Source organism: Melospiza georgiana, chromosome 6 (genome assembly GCF_028018845.1).
Source record: "Melospiza georgiana isolate bMelGeo1 chromosome 6, bMelGeo1.pri, whole genome shotgun sequence".
In the NCBI taxonomy this organism is placed as follows: domain Eukaryota; kingdom Metazoa; phylum Chordata; class Aves; order Passeriformes; family Passerellidae; genus Melospiza; species Melospiza georgiana.
In genome coordinates this window covers 4,676,435-4,702,685 of record NC_080435.1, presented here as the reverse complement: position 1 = coordinate 4,702,685, position 26,251 = coordinate 4,676,435, and the positions used below count along the sequence as shown (strand labels likewise).

Here is a 26,251-nt window from a genome sequence, read left to right as displayed (position 1 = left end):
CGGGGCAGCTCCGCCATGGAGGCGGGGACGCCGGGGGGAGTCAGGTAACGCAGCCGGGGAGGCGCTCCTCGGCCGGTCTCTCCTCGCTCCCGCTGGTGCCGGGGAGGCTCCGCCGGTTTGCGCGGGGAGCGGCGGGGTCAGAGCCGGCCCCATGCAGCGGGTCGAGGCTCGGGGCGGGCGTGCGGGGCCGTGCCGTGCTGTCCTCGCCGCCCTGCCCGGGCAGAGCCTTCCCGCGGCGGAGCGGAGCAGCGAGCGGAACCGCAGCGCCAGGGGTAGTTCGGGCTGCGCCGCGTTCATGCGCCAAGAGAGGCACACGAACTTGGGGCAAAACCCGAAAGGACGTACGTGTCTTCAATCAAAAATGGAAAGGGCTAAGTGATCTAAGTATACGGTCACTGTGAGATCTCAAATAATAATCGACGACTTGTAATTGTGACTGAGCCTCAGTGGGTGCCGTCTGCATTTCCTATATTGCATGTATGGAATTAATAAGTATTCCGTAAGCATCAGTACTTTATCTGCCAGAACTAATACTTCATTCCCTTCCGTCTGAGCCCAGCATAATCTGGGAAATACTTTGATGATAGACACTACTGGCAGCCCATTTTCTTTCAGGCAAGTAAAAACTTTACTGTTATCTAATAAATCTAAAAGTTATTTCAAGCCTAAGATAACATAGAGCTGTCATCAGGAGCATTGGAAGCCTCCCTCCTTTGTCGGTCCCACTGAAGGTTGAAGAAAAGGATGCAGTATTACTTCTTTTCTGGCAGTCCTCCCCATTTCTCCATTCTTATTACTGGAAAATAATAATTAACCATAATGACTGCAGAGGGAGATCTGGCTTCAAAATGCATAAGAATTCAGCTATGCTGAAATCCATCTCTGTCATAGATTCAATCATTTCTCAAAATTTCAGGGTTTAAAAAGAAATGGTTCAACATGAAACTAAATGTGTAAGTAACTCTTCCCATATCTAAGCACAGTAGTTCAAGGTCCATCACATTTTATGTGGGACCAGAGTTTTCTGCACTGTTTTTAATCCTGACCTCTCTTGAAAAGGACCCCCGTCATTTGATCATTCAGCAGGTGTGTGATGGACACATCTAAATACTTCCTTTATCTGCTCTTTCTAGTGTCCAAGATGAGGCTGTGGACAAAAGCAACTTTAAGAAATGCAACCAGATTGCTTTTTACAGGTATGGAGAATTGTAGTGTAGTTACACATTGACTTTTAATCACAGCAAGTCTGCTACTTTCAGGATTTATCTTCCAAAGGTGAGCATTCCACTTACCTATCAGCAAGCAGCTATCAGCAGACTTTAAAACATGTAGTCTTACACCCAGAATGTCTTCTGTTAAAGTTCAAAAGGATCCGTCCTCTCATCTGACAAAGCCACAGCAATATTTTAATTTAAATGCACAAGAGATTGTTCTCTTGACACAGATGTTTCTTGACCATCTGCAGTTCAAAGCAGCAGAACACTCAGTAGAAATCATTTGTCTGTGACAATAGCTGACTGTGTGATTACAGTTCTGTTGAGCAAGTACCTTGCCCAGAATTCAGTGTCAAATCTAAATTCTAGCTCACTAGTCCCTTAAAGTTAACCTTCTGCTAAGTCATATTTCTCATCTCATTCCTAACTGTGCTCTCAAGTTTTTTCTTCCCTTTGTTGTAGTCTTTCCTATGCTGACTGAAAGAAGTGATTGTCTGTTGTTACACCAATTAGTCACTGACATATTTGGTTTATTAAAGAAAAAGTTTGTCTTTAAGGTAGCGTCCAAGACAGTTATCTTCAAATACTTCATAAAACCTGGGCTTGGCATGGAGAATTCTACAAACATTTGAAAGAGCCTTTATTTCAGGATCTCTGACCTAAAAACATTATCGGGGCCAAAAGCTGTAGTCAAAACTGTGTAGTCATCAAATTTATCAAGAAAGAATTTGCTTGGTGCCTATTTGAAGGTTACACATTACAAACACACAGTGTTTCATCACCCCAGAATGTAGAAGGTGTTCACTGTAAGTTACAGGGATATATGACAGCAAATGAAAAACAGATTATTCAACTGAAATTTCAGGGATAAATGAAAGAACAATAATGGAATTGTGCAGTCAAGAACTGGACACTTGAGACTATTATTGTTATAAAAAGCCATACAGAGTGGTGATGGGTGAACCCCTGAACCCCTCTAACATCTCATTCATAAGCATTTAGGAGTGCTCAGAACTATATTCCTTCTTTTTCCTCTTGACTTAAAGTGCTAATAATTGTATTTCAAGCTCAATAAAAGCTCAATAAAAATGATTAAATAAACATTTCTAACAATATAATGTCCCTCTGTATGATAGAAGCTACAAGAGCTGGGGAGACCAAAAATAATTTCTGTCTTGACAGGCGTCAGAAACTTTTACGTCCTGGAAAATCCCTGTATCGAGTTTTGTTGGATTCAGTCACATTAAGTGATGAGAATGTCAAATTCCAAATCATTCACGAGGAGAATAAGGTGAGCTACCATATAGCATAAGAGGGTGCTTACAGAAAGAGCAGTGAATGTTGTCAACATGACTAATAATATTTACAGGTTTTGAGATTCTTCAGTATAGATATTTGAGAGATAATGCAAACTATCAGCCTAAATATGTCCTCACTAATCAGCATTTTAAGTTTTAAAAAATTAATGGCTGTATGAAAAAAGAGAGTTCTGAATAGAATACTTTTTTCCTAAAAAATATTTTTAATTCAGAGTTTTCTCCACTATTTCAAGGTAATAAGTTCTTTTTTTGTAATGCTAGATATCAGATGCTTGAAGATAAAGAGTTCACTTAAAAGGCATTGCTCCTTCAAAGGGGTTAAGTAGAGTTAACTGGCGTAAATTCATAGGGATGATGAATTTTACTCTCAACAATGCTAAAGAACAATCAATCAGAGAGCAGGCTTGTTTTGTTTTTTTCCAGACAGTAAGTGTTTGGTGATGCTATGTTAAAAATAAGTAATTTTTATCCTTATGAGTTTATCTGTTTGTTTGCTCACAGGTTCTTCTACAAGTAGAAATTTATGAAATAGAAGGCAATATTTTCAGGCTTAAGATTGATGAGGCATCTCCTCTCAAAGCAAGATACAAAGTTCCTGATGTTCTTATAAAGGAGCCTACCACCCAGAGGTAAGTGATGGGTGATTTAAGTGATGATTATTTAGCACCTCAATATCTTATACACATTCCTCCTTTATATTACAGTACAGTTGTCCCTCTACAATATAAAGTTCCTACAGAAAGAGAAAACAAAAATGCACGTGGTTTATTTACTTTCAAAAATTTATGTTAAATACTTAGGAAAGTATTTAAAAAGTAGAGAAAGCTTTATCATACACACTAGAAAACTGAGCCTGTTTGATCCAATCAGAAAATAGCCTACTTGTTACAATGCAAAGTTTTTACCTAAGGCATTAGCTGTTAATGTGAAAGGAGTGCAAGCTCTGGATAGTTTTCATGGCAGTTCTGTAGCCATTTTTTGCACTATGCAGTGAACCCTGAGCACAGCATATATTTCTGGCCTTCTTTGGCTTGACATTAGCCTTGAGGTTTGTGTAATGTATGCAGATATTCTCAGCCATCTTCTGTATCTATTGTTATTTAGTTGCAGCAGATTTCATGTGCTGTTGATTGCTATAAAGCTGTTGTTGCTTTTCATTCGCCAGACTGTTCCTATCCCACAAGGAGGCAGGTATTTTGGTACTGTCAAGTGTTAATGAGGACTACAAACTTCGAGTCACAGCAAACCCCTTCCAAGTTGAGCTGCAGTCCCAGGGTGAGACTGTTATGAGTGTGAATTCCAATGGTTTGTTGTATTTTGAGCACCTACAACCACCTCCCAGTGACAGGTAGAGCATTTGTATATCACATCATCGTATATACTGGTTGTGCTGTAGCTGAAAATAAAGTGTGGAATTGCAGTTTCTGAAAGCTCTTATGCACTGAAACATGACTTCTCTTTTACTTCATTAGTACAGTAAATACAAGGGGAAATTTGTTTATTTAACAAACAAATTCTAGATCAATTAGCTGAGGACTGCTTTAATCCCTTGCAGTAGCCATTAACAATAAACTGATTATTTCTGTGTATTTGTTTTCATTAGAAAACCTACAGCACAAAACGAGGAGGCAGCAAGTGATTCCTCTAAGGTAACACATACTTACTGCAATTCAAGCAGGAATATTTTGTAAAAGAAAATTAAATTACATGTTCATTTTGTCCTATAGTATGTTTATAAATACAATCCAACCACCTTCAAAAAGGACCTGGTATAACATTTTGAGATATTTTACAAATTCATAGTTGAAGGAAGGTTTATGTGTTTTACCACCTTGTAGAAGGCATCAGTCAGGTAGATTTAGCCCAAAAAAGTTTTTTTCTATAGCCTTTTTATTACTAATTTATTTCTCTTTTGTTCTCTTATTTGAGCTGGAGTAGATGTGTAAAAGGGAGCTTTGTGGTGATATTTGTCATTTTCAAATTCCCCGTTCATTGCAAAGAGAGTTTCAAAAGAACAAGACCTTTTTTATAACAGTCAAAAAATATGTCTCCACATACATTCAGGCATAATACAGAAATCAAATTCTCTCTTAAAATAGACCACGTCCTGGCAGCACATAGAGGCGCATAGCAGTTTTCCCAGGAGGCTGAGCTGTGTCTGGGATATAATTTTAGCCCCCTGCAGAGCAGATGGCTGCTTACTCTGCTATCCTGTTATAAATGGCAGGAGCTGTGCTGCCTTCAGCATACTTATGTTTGAGCTCTGATTTCTGCCAGGGAAAGCACACAGCTGCAAGAGGCCACGTCCACTTACTGTGGGATGAATGTAGAAAAGAAAACTAGGGAAGACACTGCAAGAAGTGTAAATTCTATGACAATGAATTACAGGACACAAGTGTTGGAGAGTCTGGTTCCAGCATGGCTTAAAGAAAGAGGCCATGAAGGTATACAGCAGAGGGAAAAGTAAAAGGTAGTTGTAAAGCATTTCCCAGGCTTGATTCTATAAACAATTACTCTCTCTCAAGCACCACTTTATAAACAATAAGATTCTCAGACAGTTTTCCCATAACAGGCAAACATTCTGTCCTTGGGCTCTCTGAGAACACTGATCCTGTTTTCAGTGGACAAACCACAGGTGTTGTGGACAAGGGGAGGGGTTAGAGTTTTCTCTGTTAACCTATCGTGAGCTTGGATTTTGCAGTGTGCATGAAGTTGATTAACACTGTTGTATAAAGTGGCTGATTTAATCAATAAATCGGAGTCGATGCTGATCAATTAGGATGGGTCGACTTCCTTCGCTTTCAACACACAAGGAGGTTAAAAGTATCAGTTACAGACACTCCAGAGTGTCTGAAGAGCTTTTTCTGTGTCTGACCTTTACTCTTTGGGGGAGTGAGTTGGTTCTGTTTGTATGTGTTTTTTCTGTTTGGTTCTACCCATGCATTTCATAAATTTGTTCAACATCAAGGAGGAGCACATTTTTCACAGTGAGAATTATCAGTCACTGGAACAACCTTCCCATGGATGTGGCATAGTCCCGTCATGGGAGGTTTTCAAGATTTGTTTGGACAGGCTGCTAAATAATCTCATCAAGGCTCCCTTTTACCATTAAAGGGTGGACTATGTGATCTTTTGAGGTCCCTTTCAAACTGGCCTATTCTATCATTCTGTGATTCTGTCTAAGATCTCAAATATTATTTTTATGCTGTAGCAGACTGCTTGTTTACAGCATATGCACATCAGTTCTTCAGTGTAAATTCCTGGAGCTGAATCTGATTTGTGGTTTTGATTTATATATATTAGCCATATGTGGCCAAAAAAATAAAGCAGTATAAATCTCATGTGAACAATCATGTTTTTCTTAAAACTACATTATGTGTGCAGTTTCATTTGCTAGGCTTAGCTATTTTTGTTTGTACAGGAAAGACAAGAAGATCTAGGTCTCTGGCAAGAGAAATTTGGCAGTTTCTTGGACATCAAAGCTCATGGTAAGTCTCAGTCTAGTTCTGAAAACAGCTTTACTGTTTTGTATATAGCTCATTTGTATATAGCTCATGTAAATAGTTCATTCATATTTCTGTCTGCTTTCTGTTTAGCTGTTTAATGTTTATCAATGTCCCACTTGCTCCTGCTTTTCAGTTGCCTTAACTTTGTTTTAATGAGAAATCAGTGATGGGTAACAATTTGACAGAAACTCTGCAAATATTCATTTGATCTCTGTTCAAGAGGGAACACATTAAATGTGACCCATTGCATCAACTCACTGTATGCCATTTCTGACACAGCATTAACACTATCTGCATTGTCTGACTTTGCATGTATATATTGTATATAATACATTTTTTCCTTTTCTTTTTTTTTTTGTATTAGTGCATAACATTGACTTCACCTGTAGTTTATTCTCATGACATATCAGAAATCATTATATCTAAGCATTAATAATTGTCACAAAGAAACCCTTTTAAGTGTGGACTAAAAAAGGGAATACGGAGCAATCTTAAGTGATAAAGACAAAAGTTATAGACACATGAGAGCGGTAACTCAAATAAAATTTAAATTATAAATTACCAAAATATATGATGATCTGCTGTCCATCCCCTTGTATTCTATATTAATTAAGTTGCTTGGCTTTGTCCATTACCATTATCATGCAGACTTTTATAGTGATCAGCACTACCCAGCAACTGCAGTAGAAGAAGGGAAGTCTGAAAGCAATTTCTTTTGGTGGCACAAACTTCCTCAGTTCACAGTCAAGATCCAGAGGGCAGGAAGCTGTTGCCCTTGTTGTTTATGCTATTTCTCATGTCTTAGGCCAGCATCATGTTTTTGTGTTTTCTATGTCAGAGGAATAAAGTCCATATGATCAGATTCTGATCCTGAAGCCACTGCTTGTCAGTCTGCAGGTTCTCAGGTTGCCTGCCAAAAGTTGCTCTGGATTCAGTAGCGTGACAGGATGATATCACTGGTGGACACTCTTGTGCATGCTACTCCCCTGGCTGAGGCTGAAGAGAAGACCAGTGGGAAACAGGCAATTCAGATCCTGAAGTTTGCTGTGCTGCAAAGTTTGGCTTTTAGGTAGGGGTAGAAACAGGATATAATTTTAAGTAGTTTCACTACCAAATAAAGAAGTGACCCATGATTACATGGATTTGGGATTTTTTTCTGTTAAAGTGATTCATTTTATCTTGTTAAGAAGTTCAAAATCAAAAGAAATTTAATAAAATCTGTTTCAAATATGACCTCTATAGAACAGAAGTAATAATGGAAGTGAAGTTAAAAGGAAGCATAAAAGACTTAATTATTGAAACATTAAAACCTATTTTCTTTTGGTTTATCCAGTTATGTTGCTCTGCTTTTTTCCTTTCAGATAAGTCTAAGAACTCTGTATTCTCATAATTTAATATTATTTCCACAGGTCCTACTTCTGTAGGCATGGACTTCTCTTTACATGGATATGACCATGTTTATGGAATACCACAACACACAGAAACACTTCTTCTCAAAAACACCAGGTAAAGGTGTCAAGGCATCAGATTGCTCATGAATGCAGTGTCTTTTTTTGTTTGTTTTGTAAGAGAGAGCTATAACATAGTATTATTAATTTAACCCAGACAAGAGCTTGAGATATGTGTATCATATAGTGTATTTTTTAGTTTAATATTTTAGTAAGTTGAATTGTAGCCTGTATCCATGTGGAGTAAGGCATTCTGCTTTCCCTAGTGTGCAGTTTCATGAATGGCCCTTTCTGTTCTCTCCCAATTTTCCATGCAGTTTTTTTCTGACTTCCAGGATTGGTCATGTTTCAGCAGAACTCATAAAAGAGCAATTCTATGGGAGGATGGAAGAGTTCAGAAATAATATTTTAGGATTTAAAGCAAACTCACAGTAGTGTTCCTGGCAGCAAAACTCTCGTTTGCTTCAGATAGTGAGCACCAAAGCAAAGAAGCAGTAATCTAGGCAGTCCATATTTCAGCTCTGGATGCTAAACAAAAGACTAGAACACAGAGCACTTACTGAGTATTCATCAGGTTTAGTGAGACAGCAATAGAATTAAAATTAGCCTAGTGCAAGGTGCTAATGTGTAACAAACACATCTGTTTGTTTGTCCTAGTGATGGTGATGCCTACCGGCTTTATAATTTGGATATTTTCGGCCACAAGATACATGACAAAATAGGTATTTATGGTTCAGTACCCCTTCTCTTAGCACACAAGCCTAACAGAACTTCAGGGATCTTCTGGCTGAACTCTTCAGAAACACTGGTGGATATTAGTACAAAGGCAGTAGCTGAGGTGAGAGTTATTCACGTTCCTCAGAATTAAATTACAAAAGAAAACACTTCAGGATAAGGCCAACAGGAATTTAACACTATTGGAGATTTATCTTTTGCTCACTAATGAAGAATTGTAAGTCTCTTCCTCCTGTCCTCCCTTTTGCTAAATTTGTTGTATTAAACTAAAAGAACAAAGATCACTCCTTGCAAGAGCCAAGTTATAGATTTTGTATCTTAACAGATCTACAGGAGGAGACGGAGAGAAAATACATAGAAAAAATCTACACTGATGTAGAAGGCAGAAAAAATGGTGGACAAAAATCTTGACGTTCACTTGGATTTGAGAAATTTTTATGAGTGTTTAAATTCTTGGAATTGCCACAGATTTCTGCTTAGCAGGCTCATTCTTCTGTGGAATGTAATTGACCTTGAAGAAACATAAAATGTTCAGGAAAGGAACTCACTCTTGAAACACAAACATGAATTCTGTTAAAATTGAAACAATGACAAGCAAATCTTGCTTTTCCAGAACTGCATTATGTGGTTAATTTTATTTTTTTATTTATGATACAGATATTACTCAAAGATCATACAGAAAATTCACAGTCCTTAATTATGGAAATGCTTTAATATTTTGCAACTCATTACTCATTTTTTGTCATAACCCATTACTCTACTTTGTGTAAGTGGTATGCAAGGTAAAGAATTGTGAAGGATTTATAAGAAACATTCAGTGTGTATTCCTACTACCTGCCAGGTATGTGGTGGTGAATTTTGTGTGTTCCCCTATTTGCTCCTTCATTGAATAAAAGTATGATAGAGAGAGAGATTCAGGTTTACCTTGTTTTCCTTCTAAGCACACTCCATCCAGATGTGCTGCAGAAACTGCTAAGCAGAGAGCAGTGCCTCTAACTGATGTTCGCTGGATGTCAGAAAGTGGGATCATTGATGTTTTCCTGCTGATGGGACCCACTGCATTTGATATCTTCAAGCAGTTTGCACAACTGACAGGTACTAACTGACATAATTGGAGTCAGAATGGCACGCTTATCCAGGAGATTGTCTGAGGAACATGCTGTACCCAAGAGTGGGTCAATATTTACCTAGCCCATTGTGTTCAGGGGCCAGTTGTTCCCAAACTGCAGTGTGTAGATCAAAGGCTCGTGCTTTGTGAAGACAGGCCTCTATCCTTGTTTTCTGTAGCATTCACAGCTGGTCAAACTTGCCTGTAATTGAGAAGCCAGCATAATCACTGCTATCTGAAACTGCACCCTTAGATGAAGAGGTGAAACGCAGGGGGATAGAACGGCCAGTCACAAGACATGTATCACAAGTATCAAGACATGCCACCTTTCAATGTGAAAAGACTGAATTTATTGAGAATTTTATCTTCATTCATATATTCTTTCTAGGCACTCAAGCCTTGCCCCCACTTTTTTCTCTGGGCTACCATCAGTGCAGGTGGAATTATGAGGATGAACAAGATGTCAAGGCAGTGGATGCTGGCTTTGATGCACATGATATTCCTTATGATGTCATATGGCTGGATATAGAGCACACAGATGGCAAGAGGTATTTTACTTGGGACAAAAAGAAATTTCAGAACCCCAGAAAGATGCAAGAACACCTCAGGAAGAAAAAACGCAAGGTAAATAATATTGCAGGAAGAAAGAAAGATTTCTCTGTAGTGTGAATCTGCCCAATCTAGCTTTAAGCATGGTACATCTGATACTGGAATCAGGTGAACTTAACACATTAAATTAGACTGTGTTGCCATCTGGTCATGCTCCCAGCATGCAAGCTCCCTTGTTTAATTCAGTTCCTTATACCATTTTATTATTTAGTAGTTTGTTCTGTATCCTGACAATCCAGCTAAATTTGACCCATGTGGAACTCCATCTTACAGAAGCAGCTCACCACTGATGAACACAGCAGAAAATCTTCTTAACATGATCTTTCACCATTGATACTTTCTGTGGTTGTTTCAGCTTTTCTTTGTGTTTCTGTATTTCTGTTTTTACCGCTAAAACATTTTCCTTGGAATTATTGCGTTTTTTACCGCTAAAACATTTTCCTTGGAATTATTGAGTTGTAGAATTGCTTAATGCTTGATCTTTGCCAAAAGTCAATGAACAGGGGATTGTTGAAAACATTATTCAAGTTTTATGGTCTCTCAATTGGAGCTATAGTACTTTCTCAGCTCTGCAGTAAAGCAGCAGAATGTAACTGCAAAACACAATACTTGTTGCTGTTGTATGATACACAAACTAAAATAAATTTAACTGTCTTAAGGCATATGATTTTAAGCAGGCACATGAGCACAAAAGTCAGATATTTTCCCATTCACAGAATACAGCAATGAATTAAACAGATTGTTTTTAGGGGTTGGGGTACTTGCTTTTATCTGAAACAATGGCTTTTGTCATTTATTTCAGAAGGGTAAGTTCATGCAGTCCTTGTAAATTCAGGTCCTGTACACATGTCTAACACAGTATATAAAAAACTGGTATCTGCTTTTTAAAACTAGGGACGCAGCTCTCTTTACCTGAGATGAAGTCATTCTCTGCCTTTTAGCAAAAGTGAACTCTTACTGTTTTATTAAGCACAGCTGATCTTAATGATGTGTTTTATTTTCTTACCCTGACAGCTTGTGGTCATCGTAGATCCTCATATTAAGATTGATCCCTCATATGCCCTGTATGCACAGGCAAAAGAAAAGGGATATTTTGTGAAAGACAGAAATGGGCAAGATTTTGAGGGCATCTGTTGGCCAGGTAAAAAACACTGTGTCTTTATATTTTAAGCTGTTTATTTTAAAAATTTTGCAGAATAGTTTAATTGGGATGCATGGAAGCAGAATTGAATTCTTATATTCCTTTCAGATTCCTTACATTCCTTGCAAATTCCTTGCATTTGTTGAAAATATTAGTAATTATAATAAAAATTAAAAAACAATATCATTTATAATAATGGGGGAGGGTTGGTCTTCCCCATTATGTCCCAATTGCCTCAGCTGTATAAATTGCCTCTGCTATATCTATTGGATGTGCAGCTAGTCTCAGTGCCTAGAACTAGAAGAGCTGGATATATTGATAAGAAGAGCCATTCCTCTTCCCAGCTTGTCTTGGACGCAGAAATGCAGTCTGGTCCATTGCAGTGAGCACAGCTTATGTAGGCTGGATGAAATTTAGTGAACCCCGATCCGGAGGATTTTGATTCAAGAGAAACACAGTGATTTGACACATTATGTTTCATGAGATCTCATTGCAGGGAGGCAGAGGAGGTTGTCTCCCTTCTTTACAGACAGGAAGCACACAGTCTTGGCAAAGGAATGATTACAGGAAAAATCAAGGACATATTGCAACTTCTAGTAGCATGGTCGGATGTAGTTATTCAGCTTCTCAGTGACACTTTTCTGTTTGAGCTCAGAATACCGGTGGTGATGGCTTTCCCTGACTACTTGTTCACATGTGAACGTATTTGAAATTGCTAGCAGACATCCTTACATGGTGCTTAGCTTCAGACCTCCTGAATCTAAGTGTGTTGATCTTCACAACATGGCAAAGGGTGTGCTGAATTCCAAGTCAGCCTGGAATTTGGTCTTGAGCTTTAATTTCAGAAAAAATAGCAACTACATTATTGCTGCCTATGGAAACCACTGTAGCTTTAGGCCATTGTATATAGGTGCAAAGACAATATTCTTAAAATCAGATAAATAATTGGGATCTCCAACATCCCCAGGTTCCTCTTGTTACCCGGATTTCACCAATCCTGAAGTGCGAAAATGGTACGCAGATCAATTTGCCTTCAAAACATACAAGGTTTGTATTTATTTGCTCTGATCTACATATCCCAGAAAGCCTGAAAAGGGAGAAGAGAGAAGATACTGTTTAAGCAAGTTGTTGGCCTTTGTAGCTCTATTATTGTGTATAGGAAAATGCCTTGATAAGCTGAAGTACCACAGAAGGATTTTCTCCATGGACATGTCTACACTGAGCCAGTTGGAACCCATATGCCACCAGTGAACACACACTCTTAGTTGCAGCAATATAAGGGACAAACTGCAGGCATTTTAAGAACCCATAAGCTGAAGCAGGTGCTGCTATTCCAGCCTTTGCTACCATGATAGCACACAAGGAGTGATGTGGAAGTGCACTCTCACACCTTAGTCACTTCATCCTGACCTTCCTGCCTAGTGCTGAAAGTGTCTGGGTGACCATTGCTGCACACCTCCAGTTCCTCCCACCCTGCTTCAAAGTCCTAGTTTGCAGGAGAGTTGTTGAAATCACTTCCCTAGTAGACATACATGGTAGATATTTCCCATGCTGCTTTTTCTCTCCAGCTTTTACATCTGGCCTTCTCTGATTTTTCCTAATGGCTGTTTTATACTTTTCTTTTCCCTGCCTCTTTCCCTCACAAGAAAGCAGGAATAGCAAGTGCCTAACTGAATTTTGTAAGAATTGCAAAGATCAAGTGGGCTTGCAGGCTGCTACCCTGACTAGAAGGGCCTCTGAGAGGGATGAGATGACTAACTGGGGGCTGTCAAGTGACCTGAGAAGTGTAATTACCAAGTCTTGCTTTTGTCCTGCTGTTTCTACTCATACCCCAGACTGGCCCGACACCCACTTGAGATAAACACTCAAAATCACAGGATTGATTCTGTCATGACCTAATTGAAGCCCTGTGTCACAGGGATCCACTAATATCCTCTTTGTGTGGAATGATATGAATGAGCCTTCGGTCTTCAAGGGGGCAGAACTAACAATGCAGAAAGATGCTGTGCACTACAACAACTGGGAGCATCGGGAAGTACACAACCTCTATGGATTCTACCAGGTAGAGTATCTGGAGCCACAAACTGCAGTTATTCTATGGAATATGTGTGATGTGGTACTTCACACAGTAGTAGGTATTCTATAGCCTTCATCAAGGTCTGAAACTCTGCTGGATATTGCAGTGTTTGAAATAAACTGTGATTGGTCACAAGAAAATGTGACATCATTTGTGCCATAACTACCATAATAATGTAAATTACATTGGTGTGACTACTGAATATTTTTGTTCACATGTCTTCTAATAAGAACATGTTATTTAATAATAGGTATTATTTCTGGGAACAGAATTGCCTTAGCTTTTCTGCCTTAGAAGGGCTAAAAAGACAATGTAAAAAGTACCCTAATTAAAGAGTTTGTCTTCCTGACTTTTCTATTCATGACTTTTCAGCAAATGGCAACTGCAGAAGGACTCATCAGACGTTCTTCGGGAAAAGAGAGACCGTTTGTCCTCACACGATCTTTCTTTGCTGGATCACAGAAGTATGGTCAGTAAGGATTAGCTGAATGCCTTCCTTGTTGCTTTATTATATTGAGTTTGACGGATAGTAGTCTAGAGAGGACAGAAACTGTTTTAGAAATACTGATGTGGTAAGCTCATAAGAGTGCAAGCAATTAAAAAAATCAGGAGAAGCTGGCAAGGTGTGTATGAGTCAAAGGTAGAACAGCAATCTGTGTCCTGTGATAAATCAATAGCTGTTTTTATTGCCTATTTCAGGAGCACGGATTTATAAAGAAAAAAGAAAGGTGTAACGTACAGGAATTCCAAAGTAGTTCATGATTATTCTTGTCTTCTTTCCTTAACTACAAGCATAAACTGAGATATACATTCGATTTTCCTGCATAATCCTGAAACTGTGAATTTCCAGGGGCAGTGTGGACTGGAGACAACACAGCAGAGTGGAGTTACTTGAAAATATCCATTCCAATGCTTCTTACCATCAACATGGCAGGGATTTCCTTCTGTGGAGGTAATGAGTTTCTCACTGTGCATAAATTGTGCCATCAAGCTTGTATTCCCAAGGTAGACTTCAACACAGACAGTGGAAAGTTCAACAGCTCTCTGCATTTCCAGGTGGTTTCACAGATTAGTCTGGTTTCAGAAGCCTGAAACCTGGCTCTCACCATCATGTCTCTCTCCACTAACTTTTGTGCAGTGTTTTTGTCCCATCTGGAGTAGCAGTCCTCAGGTAGTGTTCTGTTTACAGCATCACTGTGATAGTGCTCTGTCCCTCGGAAAATCACTCACTTAGCCTTCAAAACCTCTCTTGAGTTGTTTTTTTTCAAAGCATAACTTGTTGCACTGGTGTTTTACTCTTATTTGGACAAGCAGCTGCCCAACAGGTGAACAGAACAGTGAGCAAACTGTGAAATGCATGGATTTATACCCTTGGGATGTTTGTTAGAGGAGAGCTTCACATTTTCCAGAGCAATCTCCACAACTGTGTATTTTTATTTGTCTGCGCAATATCTAGCTGATGTGGGAGGGTTTATTGGAGATCCAGAGCCAGAGTTACTTGTTCGCTGGTATCAGGCGGGAGCCTACCAGCCCTTCTTCAGAGGTCACTCTAACATGGAGAGCAAACGGCGTGAACCGTGGCTCTTTGGGGAGAAGAACACCCAGATCATCAGGAGAGCCATTAGAGAGCGCTACGTCCTCCTGCCCTACTTATACACTCTGTTCTATCGGGCACACACGGCGGCTGAACCCGTCATGAGGTAAGAGCCTGAGCCAGCAGGCCTAGAGGGTATCTGCAGGAGCTTCCTTGGAGAAGGGAGGCTAAATTACCACCTCTTAGTTTTGTAGTTCCTTATTTGGCCATTAAAAGGGAGAAAATCAGACAAAAGTTCTAATAATGAATTCTCTTTTCATGCGTTCTGTGAGCTTTGTTAGGGCTCTCAGAGGAAAATTATGTTCTGAGTTTTTCCCCCAAATGACACCTGGAACACACTAATTCAATAAACACATTGCAGTCTTTGAACTTTTTAGAGTAGTCTGGGCTTCAAACTTTTCATCGTGATAAAGACCATCACATAGTAGTCCAACCAGTACATAAAACAGTGCTTAATGGACTGTGAACTTGACCTGAAAATGTAACTGCCATTTTGCCTCTCATGAAAATATTTGTTACTGCTTAACTGTTACTGTTATAAAATCTTATTTCATATTAATAGTTTTATCACTTTTTTCTGCAGTATTGCTTATAATGCTTCTTTTAGTAGAAAATTTAATAATCTAGAACAGAAATGAAATTACAAAATAAATTATTTGTTCTGTTGCTCTCTAACCTCTTAAAAATGCACGTCTATGGAACTGAATGCAGCACTTCTTTTGGGAAGAGACTAATGTCATTAATCTCCCTGGTATAGATCATAATCTGTGTTTGTTTGTATTATAATCTGTGTTTGCAGTTGCCCTAGAACTGTTCTTTTGCTCACATTTGCCTTTATATTTTGTTATGCAGATACATCTTAAATGTTTTAGAAACATAACAGTCTTTTTGACAAGGGTTGAGTGGTTTGAGTTTTGAAGATAATTTGCATTACAGACTTAGTAGTGTGAGTGTCTGTCTGGACCTGTGTAGGTGTAAATGCACCTGTTTTATGCACTGACAGAAACAGTGGGTTTCTGTCTTCCTTGAAATGAAGCTTTTGTTTGCATGTGAACTGCCCACAGTATTAAATCACACTTCATTGTGTTGAGTTTGCTGCAGTAGGTACAGAATTAGAGGGGAAGTGTATTTTTCTCACTGAGACAAGCAGAATGGAAGGTGTATCTCATTAGCAAGCACATGAGCAGCAGGACTGCAGTGAACAGGTGGATGCCTGTGAATGAGCTGGTGAACCAGGCTTTTGTGTAAAGAAACCCACACCCTGTCTCTTAACAAGCTGTTGTTGTCACAATCTCTCAGACTTTAAATATACAACTCCTGTTCCATAACCAGATGGTTATTGCACTACACTTTTTTGAAAAAGACTGAAAATGAGCTTCTGGTGCAGGTTTTTCAGGAGTGGCCAAGGTGAGACTTTGTATAAAAAGCAGCAGGGAGCTGTTGAGAACAGGAAGGATTGTGCTCCAGGGACTAGTTCGTCAGGGGCCAGCATTGCTGGTAGACTGGGCCACAAAGGCTCACTTATCTCTCCTTTGATAGAAGGCAAATGTAGTGAAAGGTTGTAAGGAAGAAGGCAGGAGGGAAGACATTGATGCCACAGATGTAAAGATAGGTATACTGGAGTGTCTTAACCCCTGCTGTACTGGGGACTCTCAGCAGGGGCAAAGAGGCACTTTGAGTCACTGACACAAAAGAGAACCTTACCCTATATTCAGTTCTCGGTAACTGTGCCTTGTAAAGAGAGGGGAAAAATGGAGCCTGAAAATGCCAGAAAGACTTGAACAGGTTGATTGGAGAGGAAAAATGTAACTGAATTCCATTATCTCTTTTCTACAGGTCTCTCTGGATAGAGTTTCCAGGGAAAATGGAAACTTTTGATGTGGAAAATGAGTACATGCTGGGTAAGCAGGTGTCTTATTCCCTGCAACTTGAGTTAAATATTTTTAAGATGTTGCATGAGAAAAAGAAAATACTAAAACACTGCCCAAGACTTAAAAAAATTATAATTGAATATAGAACTTAAGACCTCTTTAAGGGACCTCCTTTTAACAGCATTTTGAAAGCAGAGGATATAGGAGATACAAAAACTCACTTGTATCTCACTAGTCACTTTGAAAAGACATTATTGCTTTTGACCTGAACCATCAAGTGCAGTAGAGCAGCTAAGATCTGCTTCAAAAATGGCAGTAGTAAACAACTACCACCCAAACATGATTGGTTTGTACTGTGCTGAAGTCAGTCAGCCATCAGCCCACTACACAAGCCTTTTTCTTCAGTAGAAAGTGAACCTAAGCATATGACATGCCCAAGCAAGCTCCTGGAATCGCTGTGGGAGGTTGACAACCCCAGAGCACACAGGGTCTGCTCTGGGAAGATGCAGCCTTGAGGACCATAGCTGTATTTATGTTTTTCTCCAGGAAATGCTTTGTTGATACATCCAGTCACAGAGAAAGAGGCCAAGACAGTGACAGTTCTGTTTCCAGGGTCAGAGGAGGTAAGGATGTAAATTAATTGCTCATCTCAAAGAAGTATTTTATGCAGAAACCTTCCAGCTCCCCATCTAATAACTGCTGAGCACTAATGCTGTGGCAAGTCTTTGCTGGCCATGCTGTGCCACTCTGAGCCCTTCTTTCCATGTTGATGCCTTGCTTGCTTGGCTCACAGTTAATTTGCTTCCTTGCTTTTCCACAAGCTGCTGCACAAATTTCAAGTCGCCTACAGTTTAAATCTCCCTTCAAAGCTTGCTCATCAATCACCACGAAACAGCTTCCCTACACTGTCAGTTATCTTTTTACATGTATTCCTCTTTGGGTTGAACTTCTCATTTTATGTAGGAAAAAAAGGGAACTTTGAAGAAAGGTCAAAAGGTAATCAGAGGGGAACTGTGGGGAGGGAAATGTTAACAAGTCAAGCCTCAGTAGCCTGGGACATGTATAGCAAACACTGACTCACACAGAGAGCAGTTCCTCTCTGAAATAAAGGTATTTATCCACAGGATGGCACAGTGGTTCACTCCTACAAAGAGCATTTGGCTACAGCAGCAGTGAAGTGGAGGAAGGGAAATGATTTGGGGAAAATAGTTGCTAAGGGGAAGCCTGAGACTCTAGAGAGTAAGCAGCAAAAAGGGGTGTATGAGACCATGCAGAGCCTTGTGACTCCACTAACTGCAAACAGTTAGAATTCTTCTCAACTTAAGGAGAAAAACTGACTAGGCTCTCCAGACAAGTTAAGGAAAATACTTTTGTCAAGATCTCTGTGGCAATTGAGTGCTTGGCACACTTAAAGTACTTAAACCTACTGCCAAGTGTGGTGCATGGGAGATTCAGATGCAGCTCCCTTTTGTCACCTGTTATTAGCAACTTTGTTCTTAATTTTCACTTCAATATAAATATGCTTTTTCAAGAACTATATTTAAAAAAAATTAAATTGTTTCATTGTTTTGCACTACCAGATGCTTTAAGACATACAAGACATTATGCAAATGGTAGAAAAGGTCAGATGATTTTTGTGCTTCAGAAATTACAATTTATTCTTTTCATCCAGAAGATCATTTAATTTAAAAAGTAAATGCTTTTTCTTGCCTATCAAATAGGTTGTTAGGAATACTGACAAGTTAAGGAGAGTAACTGCATCTACAGAGGGAACAGATTTTGGCATATGTGTCATGCTCATTTTTATTTCATTTTTTCTAGATTTGGTATGATTACAGAAAATTTAAGCGAATGGAAGATGCGGGCACAGTGAAGATCCCAGTAACACTGGAGAATGTATGTTTTTGTTTTAAAATGCTACTTTCATGGAGCAGAAAAAAACCCCAAGCTTTTGTTTTGTCAGTATTCAGAATCAGAAAAGTTACAATTTCATTTCCTTGTAGAAATATAATCTAAAATAGCTTTAGTATAAAACTCCCATCTCCTCTGTTGTTAGATTAAACCCTACGGTGTCTTGGTAGTAACATGAGGTGATATAACAGTTACTTTTCCAAGCAAAATTATTTTGCTTATATACATGCAGAAGTTTAATACTATTACCATTGTTAGTTGAATGATTTTCTTTATATATTTGTGGTAAAAGTTCATTTCTAAGTTAAGCAGACTTCTGTTATCTCTGATCCCCGTTAAAATTCCATTATCGGAGTGCGGGAACCTTTCTGCCCTGGCTTTGTGTTTTGCAGATTCCTGTATTCCAGCGGGGGGGTACTGTGATACCTCTGAAGACCTCAGCTGGAAAATCCACTGAATGGATGATAGATATTTCTTATGAACTCCACGTGGCCTTAGATGCAGAGGTATGCTGGGATAGTGTTCCCTTTTTACAAAGATGTCTTCTACTCCATCTGACCTTTATAGGCCCTGTTTGATCAGCACAATGGCATCTACATTTGAGTGCCCAATGGCTCTTCTCCAAGTGTGTGTTTGAGGGGACTCAGACAGCTTCCCCACTGTCCCCTCTAAGCATGACTATCTGAGTACAGCAGAGCCAGAATATTTTTCTGACTTTTTTCAGCCCTTGTCTAGTCCCTTGGAGGGAGGAGCAGAGAATGAGCAGGCCACAAACTTCCTTTTGGACACAGAGAGGGAACTTCCTACAACTGTCTTTGCTAGTAAAGAGGTGACATATGGCACCTGCATCAATTTACAAAACCAGGATGTCCAGCAGTCTCAGAGCTGGATTGCTTGAGCCTTCCAGGGATACAAGCTGCTGAAGAAAAATAAATACGCACCTTCAATATGAAGCATAGCATATAGTGAGACAGTTTAATTATTCAACACTAGAAGTTGCTGTTATATTGTGCTCTATCTGGTGTGTTTCACAGGCCTGTGCCATAGGTGAGCTCTACATAGATGATGGGCATTCATTTCAATATCTCCACAAGAAGCAGTTCCTGTATCGGAAATTCACTTTCCACAAGAACATTCTCTCTTCCAGGTAACAGCAATCATGGACAAAACCACCAACACACTGTCACTGGAAATGCCTGTTCTAGTTCATGAGGCCTTCTTACAAAGGTAGCAGTATTAGTCTCATCTATTGCTTAGTGAAGTCCGAGAGAGTGCAGAATCTGTCATAAAACTGCAGAGGTAAACAGTGTTCTACAGAAGTCTGAAGGCAGTGCCACGTGAAATACTGAGCTGTCTTATATTGTTTCAGTATAATCAGACTTGAGATTCTGCAGATGGACACAAATATAAAGGAAGTCATTAGAAAGAGTACGGCCTATCTGAGAGACAAAAAAGATAGATCAGGAGATTTGCAAGTATGCAACACCTGGAGTGTTTATATTTTCTAAGATTTGTTTTCTAACGTAATCTTTGCTGAGAGGGTGGTCAGTCACTGGAACATGTTCCCCAGGGAAGTGGTCAAAGCATCAAGCCTTTCCTAGTTCAAAGCACATCTGGATGATGATCTGAGTCACGTGGTTAGGTTTAGGTAGTGCTGCAAGGAGCAGGGAGTTAGCTTGATTCTTATGTGTCCCTTCCAACCTGAGATATTCAGTGCTTCTGTCTGGGAACCAAAACCACACCTTTGCAGTCTCCCAAAGTAATCAACAAATTCACCGTATATATTAGCATGAAGAAAAATACTTGAAGGGAGGCACAAGCAGATACCCCCTGCAAAGGTTCAGTGACAAAACCTAAAAGCCAAAGAGATGCCAAATATGTACTCCAATACTTTTACTATTGAGGTGCATTGCTAGCAAATCTAAAGTTGGAAAAAAATCATTTTGAGATTAATAACACCCTGTTCGTTAAAAAAGAGGTGCATTTTGATTTGATTTGGGGTATTTTTTAGAGCTTTTTAATAAAAATTGAATTAGTTACAAAATTAAACATAATTTTGTCTCAAATTGAAATATTTTACATGAAAAAAAAAGTTAAAACTAGCTTTATATTTAGGAGTTTTGACTACTGTTCTCTGAAAATCCAGAACTTTTCTGGTTCTCAAAGCCATGATTTTTGCTTTAAAATAGCTTATCAAACTGTTTTTCTTCTGATTCTGAAATCTGATACACAGTGAAAAAATCAGCTGACAGTGGGAGAAAGCTTTACTTGTTTTTAAGAGAAAGGTAAATAGAGGAAAGGAAACCAGTATAGGGAGCTTTCAGGATGAGACTGAAGTAATAATATTTGTGTGATACTGAATTTATTCTGAAGGAAAGAAATTGATGTATATGGAATTATTTTCTTTTTTCAGCCGCGTAGATGAAAGCGGACAATACCACACTACATGTGTAGTTGAACGGGTGATAATTCTGGGATTTGGAAAGCAACCCACTTCTGTGACAGCCAGTGCCAAGGGTAATGAATTGACTTCTATTATACTACAATTTTTTTCAAATTCTGTTGCTCTGCTGCCATTCACCTGAGGTGTCAAACTGACAGGTCTGCAGAAGAAGTGTTACAGCTTAGGAAGCCTCTTTGTTTAGCTTTCTTTGTTACTTTTTTACATCAAGGACAGAATTTAGTGAAAGGAACCAGCAGCTATTCACCACTAATACTCCATGCAGAACTGAAGAGCACTGACTTTGAAAGATGATAATACATCAGTAAATGTGGTTTGGAATGAACACATTCAGACAACATGAGCAGAGATGGCACTTCAAATGAAAGCCCATTTGCTCAGGTCTGTTAACCTGCCTAGTCTAGAACAGGAAACGTGCAGACAAACCCAGATTTACTCTTCTGTTTCCATGCTCATCCAAAACCTCTGGAGTTCCTGACTATATGGAGATCTCTAGAAGTTGTGAGGTATCCCATAGGGATAGGCAATAGCATCTAGAAGGAGCATACAATTTCTGGTTGCTTTTCAAGCATGTCCCTTCATTTTGAGAGTCATAGGGAAATGTACTTTCTGCCTCCACCTGTCAAGGATGCCTGGAGGAACACCTGTGCAAAAACCAGGGTGATTTTTTTTCAGAAAAATTCATAAGTAGTTCCATAGTTTGATGTACCGTAGTTTGAAAGATCAGAAAAAAAGAAATATTTACTTTCTTATTCCACTGCATTCTTATATGTGTGCTGGGAAGATTTGACTTCTATTTGTTTTTTAATCAGTCCTTTCCATCAGTAGCAGGGACAGTCAGAACTAAAAACTGTAGAGTGACATGTAGCTGTGTTTCAGAAGAATTCTTCTTAAATTAAATAGAAAACTCTCTTGTCCTGTTCAGATGGAAAAAAAAAAGAAGTGGTTTTCACATATGATACAAAGACCTTCGCACTGATGCTGGAAAACTTAGCCCTGAGTGTTGATCCTGACTGGGAGATCTGTATCAGCTGAAAGAAGATGCAACTTCTTCAGAGAAACTGTCCATTGAGAGGCTGAGGAGAAATAAACTGAGGACTTCAGATGTTCACTTGATTCCAATTAAATCAACAAACATATTTTCCACCAACACATCCAAACTAACATTTCTTACAGTTTTTCTTTTAAAGCACCAATTTGGACTTGGATAAATTTTCTGTTCAGCAAAAGTAATAGCACTAGGATTGTATATTTGGGGAAATAAGCTAAATACTATTTGCATTAGGCTTGTTTCTGTTAAGCATTAAGCTTCAGTTCTGCCTTCACTTACAATAAAAAATTATGAGTTGGTGGGGTGAGATTGTGGCTTGTTGGCACAGGCCTTAATGTAAGTATTTGAAAATCACACTGTTCAGAGGCTGTTGCACTTGAGGAGATCTGGGCCAGTGCAACAAGCAGCATCAGCAGGTATGGCAGACACAGAGGTTATCACCAGAGTTCTGCCTGCCAGCTGCCTTCTGAAAACAAACGCAGAAGGAGCCACCCAGTGTGATCACAGACACTTCTGCTTTCCAGTCCTTATGGCAACGCAAAATTAGCTGGTCTGCACGGGAAAGTAAACAGCAGGCTGGCCAAAGAGCTCAGGCACTGCAGGTGAGGGTTGGGTAGCTTGTGCCATTCGTTTGTGCAATAACAGAAGACAGTAATGTGGCGGTGCAGAAGGCTCCCTAACAGCCAGCTTTGAAACTTGGATTTCAAAAGGGCACAGGTACTACTTTAGAAAAAAGTTTTCTGTTAGAAAAGAATTGGTATTGATGATTGAATGCCATTGATTAAAGGCAGCCCAGTGAAGGACCTATGCTTTCCCAGATCTTCCAAGTCCTGCCAAGTTTTGGCTTCCTTTAGAAAAGTTTTAGTCCTGTCGCTTTTTAGTATCTGGCTGAGATTTGAGCTAGGCATTTATGAAGCAGAATTTAATTTTAACGGGATTAATTCACTGTGCAGGCATCCCACTTTCTCTTACAACTCAGCCTAATGTTCCCTTGCCTTCTTTTCCCACTATCTCTGCGAACAGAACTGGTATGTTTTGATGCTTGCTTTGCTTGCAAACAGAGACATCCTGAGTCTCACATCCATTACATCCTGCCTGTTCCCTCAGGCTTTTCCATCTTAGGCATCTCTTTTCACAGGCTGCCATTGCTCCACAGAATTTGTTTACCTTTCTATTTGCTAAACTTGTCAGCTATATTATTTTCAAACCAGTTCTGCTTTGAGTCAAATCTGAACATGCCATCAGTTGGGTTTCTGGTTTTTCTGGATTTCTAGTTAATTTTATTCCTTTTAGTAAGATAAGGAAGTATTTTCTAAAGACATGATAAATTAACTCATAGGAAACAGAAGGATGGTCACCATTTTTGCCAGCTGAAGGTAACATAACATTACTAATCCCCCCTGTCATTCCCACCTGCTGCTGTTTGTCCTCTGTAGGGCAGATTGCTGGGAGCAGCAAGCATGAGAGCAAACTGTGAGTGCTCTTGACTACTCAAGTGTAGTTTGTTCCCCACCAGACCCTTAGCTCCCTTCTTTTATATTCTGCAGAGCTATTTGCCAGCACCTTCCAGGAGACAGTGTGAGCCTCCACTCCAGGAACTGGCAGTATGAATACTGTTGTGCTTAAGGCAAATGTGCTAATCCGGGTAGAACAGCAGCAAACAAGATCTTTTGCATCTGTGAAAAGAGAGACAGACCCTATTTTTCTGTCAACTTCCAAGCTTTGATTGATGATTTCTTACTGTGTTTAAGTATAGCAGTGCTTCTGACAAGATATAGTTATCGTCTTGGGTAATTTAATAAAATATTTTAACTGCTATTTCTCAAATTGGAAAGTGAAATAAAGTAACAATGAAGCAAGTTACATGCCTTTTTCCTTCCAACCTTCTTTCTACTGCTAAGAATCACTAGTGAGTATTCTTCCAAGGGTAACTGGTGAATGTGAATTGACTTGCCTTTATTCTCTGGCCCTCAGTAAGATATCTGCACTGATAAGTACTGATGGGTCAGATTTTCAGTGGTATGAAGTTCCTAACATCTATGGATTTCAGTAGAAATTAGTTGCTGAAAATCTTAAGAGTTGGGTCTTTAGATCTGATAAATTTCAAAGAATATTATTTACATTGCTGTTTGTAGTAACTCACATATTTTTTCACGTATTTATGCCATAAATGAATAAATAAATTTTTAGTATATCGTTATTAAAACAATAGTTCTATTAGTGAAAACAACTGGAGAGAAAACTCCATACAAATTAAATAGCAACATTAACATTTTAGATTAATTCACTAATTCATTGCTACTGTTGAACAGGTCAGCTCTTTGAGTACTTCTGCTTACAGGAAATTCCATCACATACAGGATTTAATTCCTGAGTATTTGTTTTGCTGTTAGTATTAGACAGCACATCCATTGTCCTCTATGGAAAATTGTGTTTATTTAAAGACACCATTTGTCTTTTATTAGCAGCTCCTGTAAAAAAGGCCAAAATCCTACATAACAAACTTATCTTTCCAGTATGAAATAAGAAAAGGAAAAATTGTATTTTAAACAGGTGTAACTCCTGAACATGTCTAAAGAGCAGCATTGGTGTAGAAGTGAGAAGTGCATGTCCACCTGCCATTCCATATGCAGGCACTGGCTGATCTGTTAGCTCTAGCAGTAGCAGCAGGTCATACCCTGGCACTCACTGACAATCCCAATAAAAAAAAAAAAAACAAAAAAAAACAAAAAACAACAAAACACTGCTAATCATTCACATGATCCTCCCCAGCAGCCCACAAAGAGTTTCTCAAATGTCATACCCCTACAATTCTTCCAGAAACACAGCTCTGTATATAAGGGGTGCACTGAGCAAGAAGGGAGAATAGGAAAGAAAAAACACATGCAGAGGCTGCAAAATGAGCACTTTGCTGAACTGTGCAGTGAAAGGCCCTTGTTGTATCAATATTTGCCTATCTTGGAAAGAGTGACACATGGCTCTGCCAAGCTGTCCTGCAATGTAATGTCAGGTATGAGACCTGCAATCCTAGCATCTAAATGTAAGAAGGAAGTCATCAATTCTGCATCTGAAGAACCTACCCTAAAGCAATTGCATTCCTATTTTCACAAATGCTTGGATCTGTTTTTTTCAATTGCCCTGTTGGTGCAAGAAAGCTTGTATTCACGATAAAAAGAAAAGGATTTAGGCCACCTAAATGGCCTAAAAGACTGATGATTAATATTCCTAGAGGTTAGTCAAGCTTGCCAACTTTATATTACCTCCTTTAAAAGTTTCTCCAGGGGAGTTTTCTTTAATGAGCTGTAGAGTTTGTCCACTATACTGTTGATTTTAAATGTGTAAACTGAGCAAATGGCTGAAGAAAAAAACCCATCAGTGCTTTGGAAAATGTCATAGCCCTAGGCCAGAAGGTCAGCAATGTATATGTTAGCCAGAAATGAGTATCATTAGGCAAAAATAAAACTGATGTCAACCTGTGATTGAAGACTTCCCAATAAAGAAAAATCAAGGTATTACTGTGCTTTTCTTGACATATAAATATTGTCACCTTTTAAGGAACTGGGTTACAGAGAAAAGCAATATGTGTTTAGATTTTTGCTCACAGAGGCTGTGAATTTGTCCCTTATCCCACTGTTGTATGAAAAATACATGTGTAGAGTCAGATGTTTCCTTTAACTTTGGTATATCCTAACACATAGAGAATAGCCCAGTTTCCACACTAGGCTCTATAAATGTTTCAAAGTTTACACAAAAAGTTGCTTATTTTATGGAAGTTAGCTATTATAAGGTGAATCTTAGGTTGCCAAGCTGCTCTCCAGAGGAACCAAACAGAGCTGGCAAGTGACCTGACCTAAGTAGCATCAAATAGCTCCTTTTTCACTATTAGAAGTGTCTGCTGCTCATCTCCTCTAGTAGCAAAAAATTGTCTCTATCTTTTCTGCCACAAAGGGTAGAAACAAGTCAAGTACAACAGTTCTTTCAGTAGTGTCAGGACCATTGCCTGGCAGTACTTTGTACGTAATGTTCCTGAGCCAGCAGGAGTTTAGCTTCCAGTTTCACTGTTCCCTCTACTTAAGGAAAAGATGAACTGCTTGCACCAGGAGTCAGCCCACACACAGAGCCCGTCCCAGGAACATGCCTGGCCTCGGCACAAGCTGCACAGAAGACTGACACCATCTCACTAATGCTCCCCCTCTCATTTTCCCT

The 26,251-nt window shown here is 39.1% G+C and overlaps 1 protein-coding gene across 1 annotated transcript; it reads left to right on the top strand.

The window, feature by feature from the left end:
- Window positions 1-15: 15 nt before the first annotated feature.
- On the top strand, window positions 16-24,724 carry GANC (glucosidase alpha, neutral C). Its single transcript, XM_058026426.1, has 24 exons — window positions 16-44; window positions 1,134-1,196; window positions 2,397-2,505; window positions 3,035-3,162; window positions 3,699-3,881; window positions 4,137-4,182; window positions 5,955-6,021; window positions 7,449-7,545; window positions 8,145-8,325; window positions 9,164-9,317; window positions 9,719-9,954; window positions 10,954-11,080; window positions 12,048-12,127; window positions 12,999-13,142; window positions 13,530-13,626; window positions 14,008-14,109; window positions 14,614-14,857; window positions 16,588-16,652; window positions 17,169-17,245; window positions 18,444-18,518; window positions 18,926-19,039; window positions 19,568-19,680; window positions 20,947-21,050; window positions 21,920-24,724. Exons 1-24 carry the CDS (start codon window positions 16-18, stop codon window positions 22,027-22,029), a joined length of 2,745 nt encoding a protein of 914 aa, XP_057882409.1. The 3' UTR covers window positions 22,030-24,724.
- The last annotated feature ends 1,527 nt before the right edge of the window (window positions 24,725-26,251 follow it).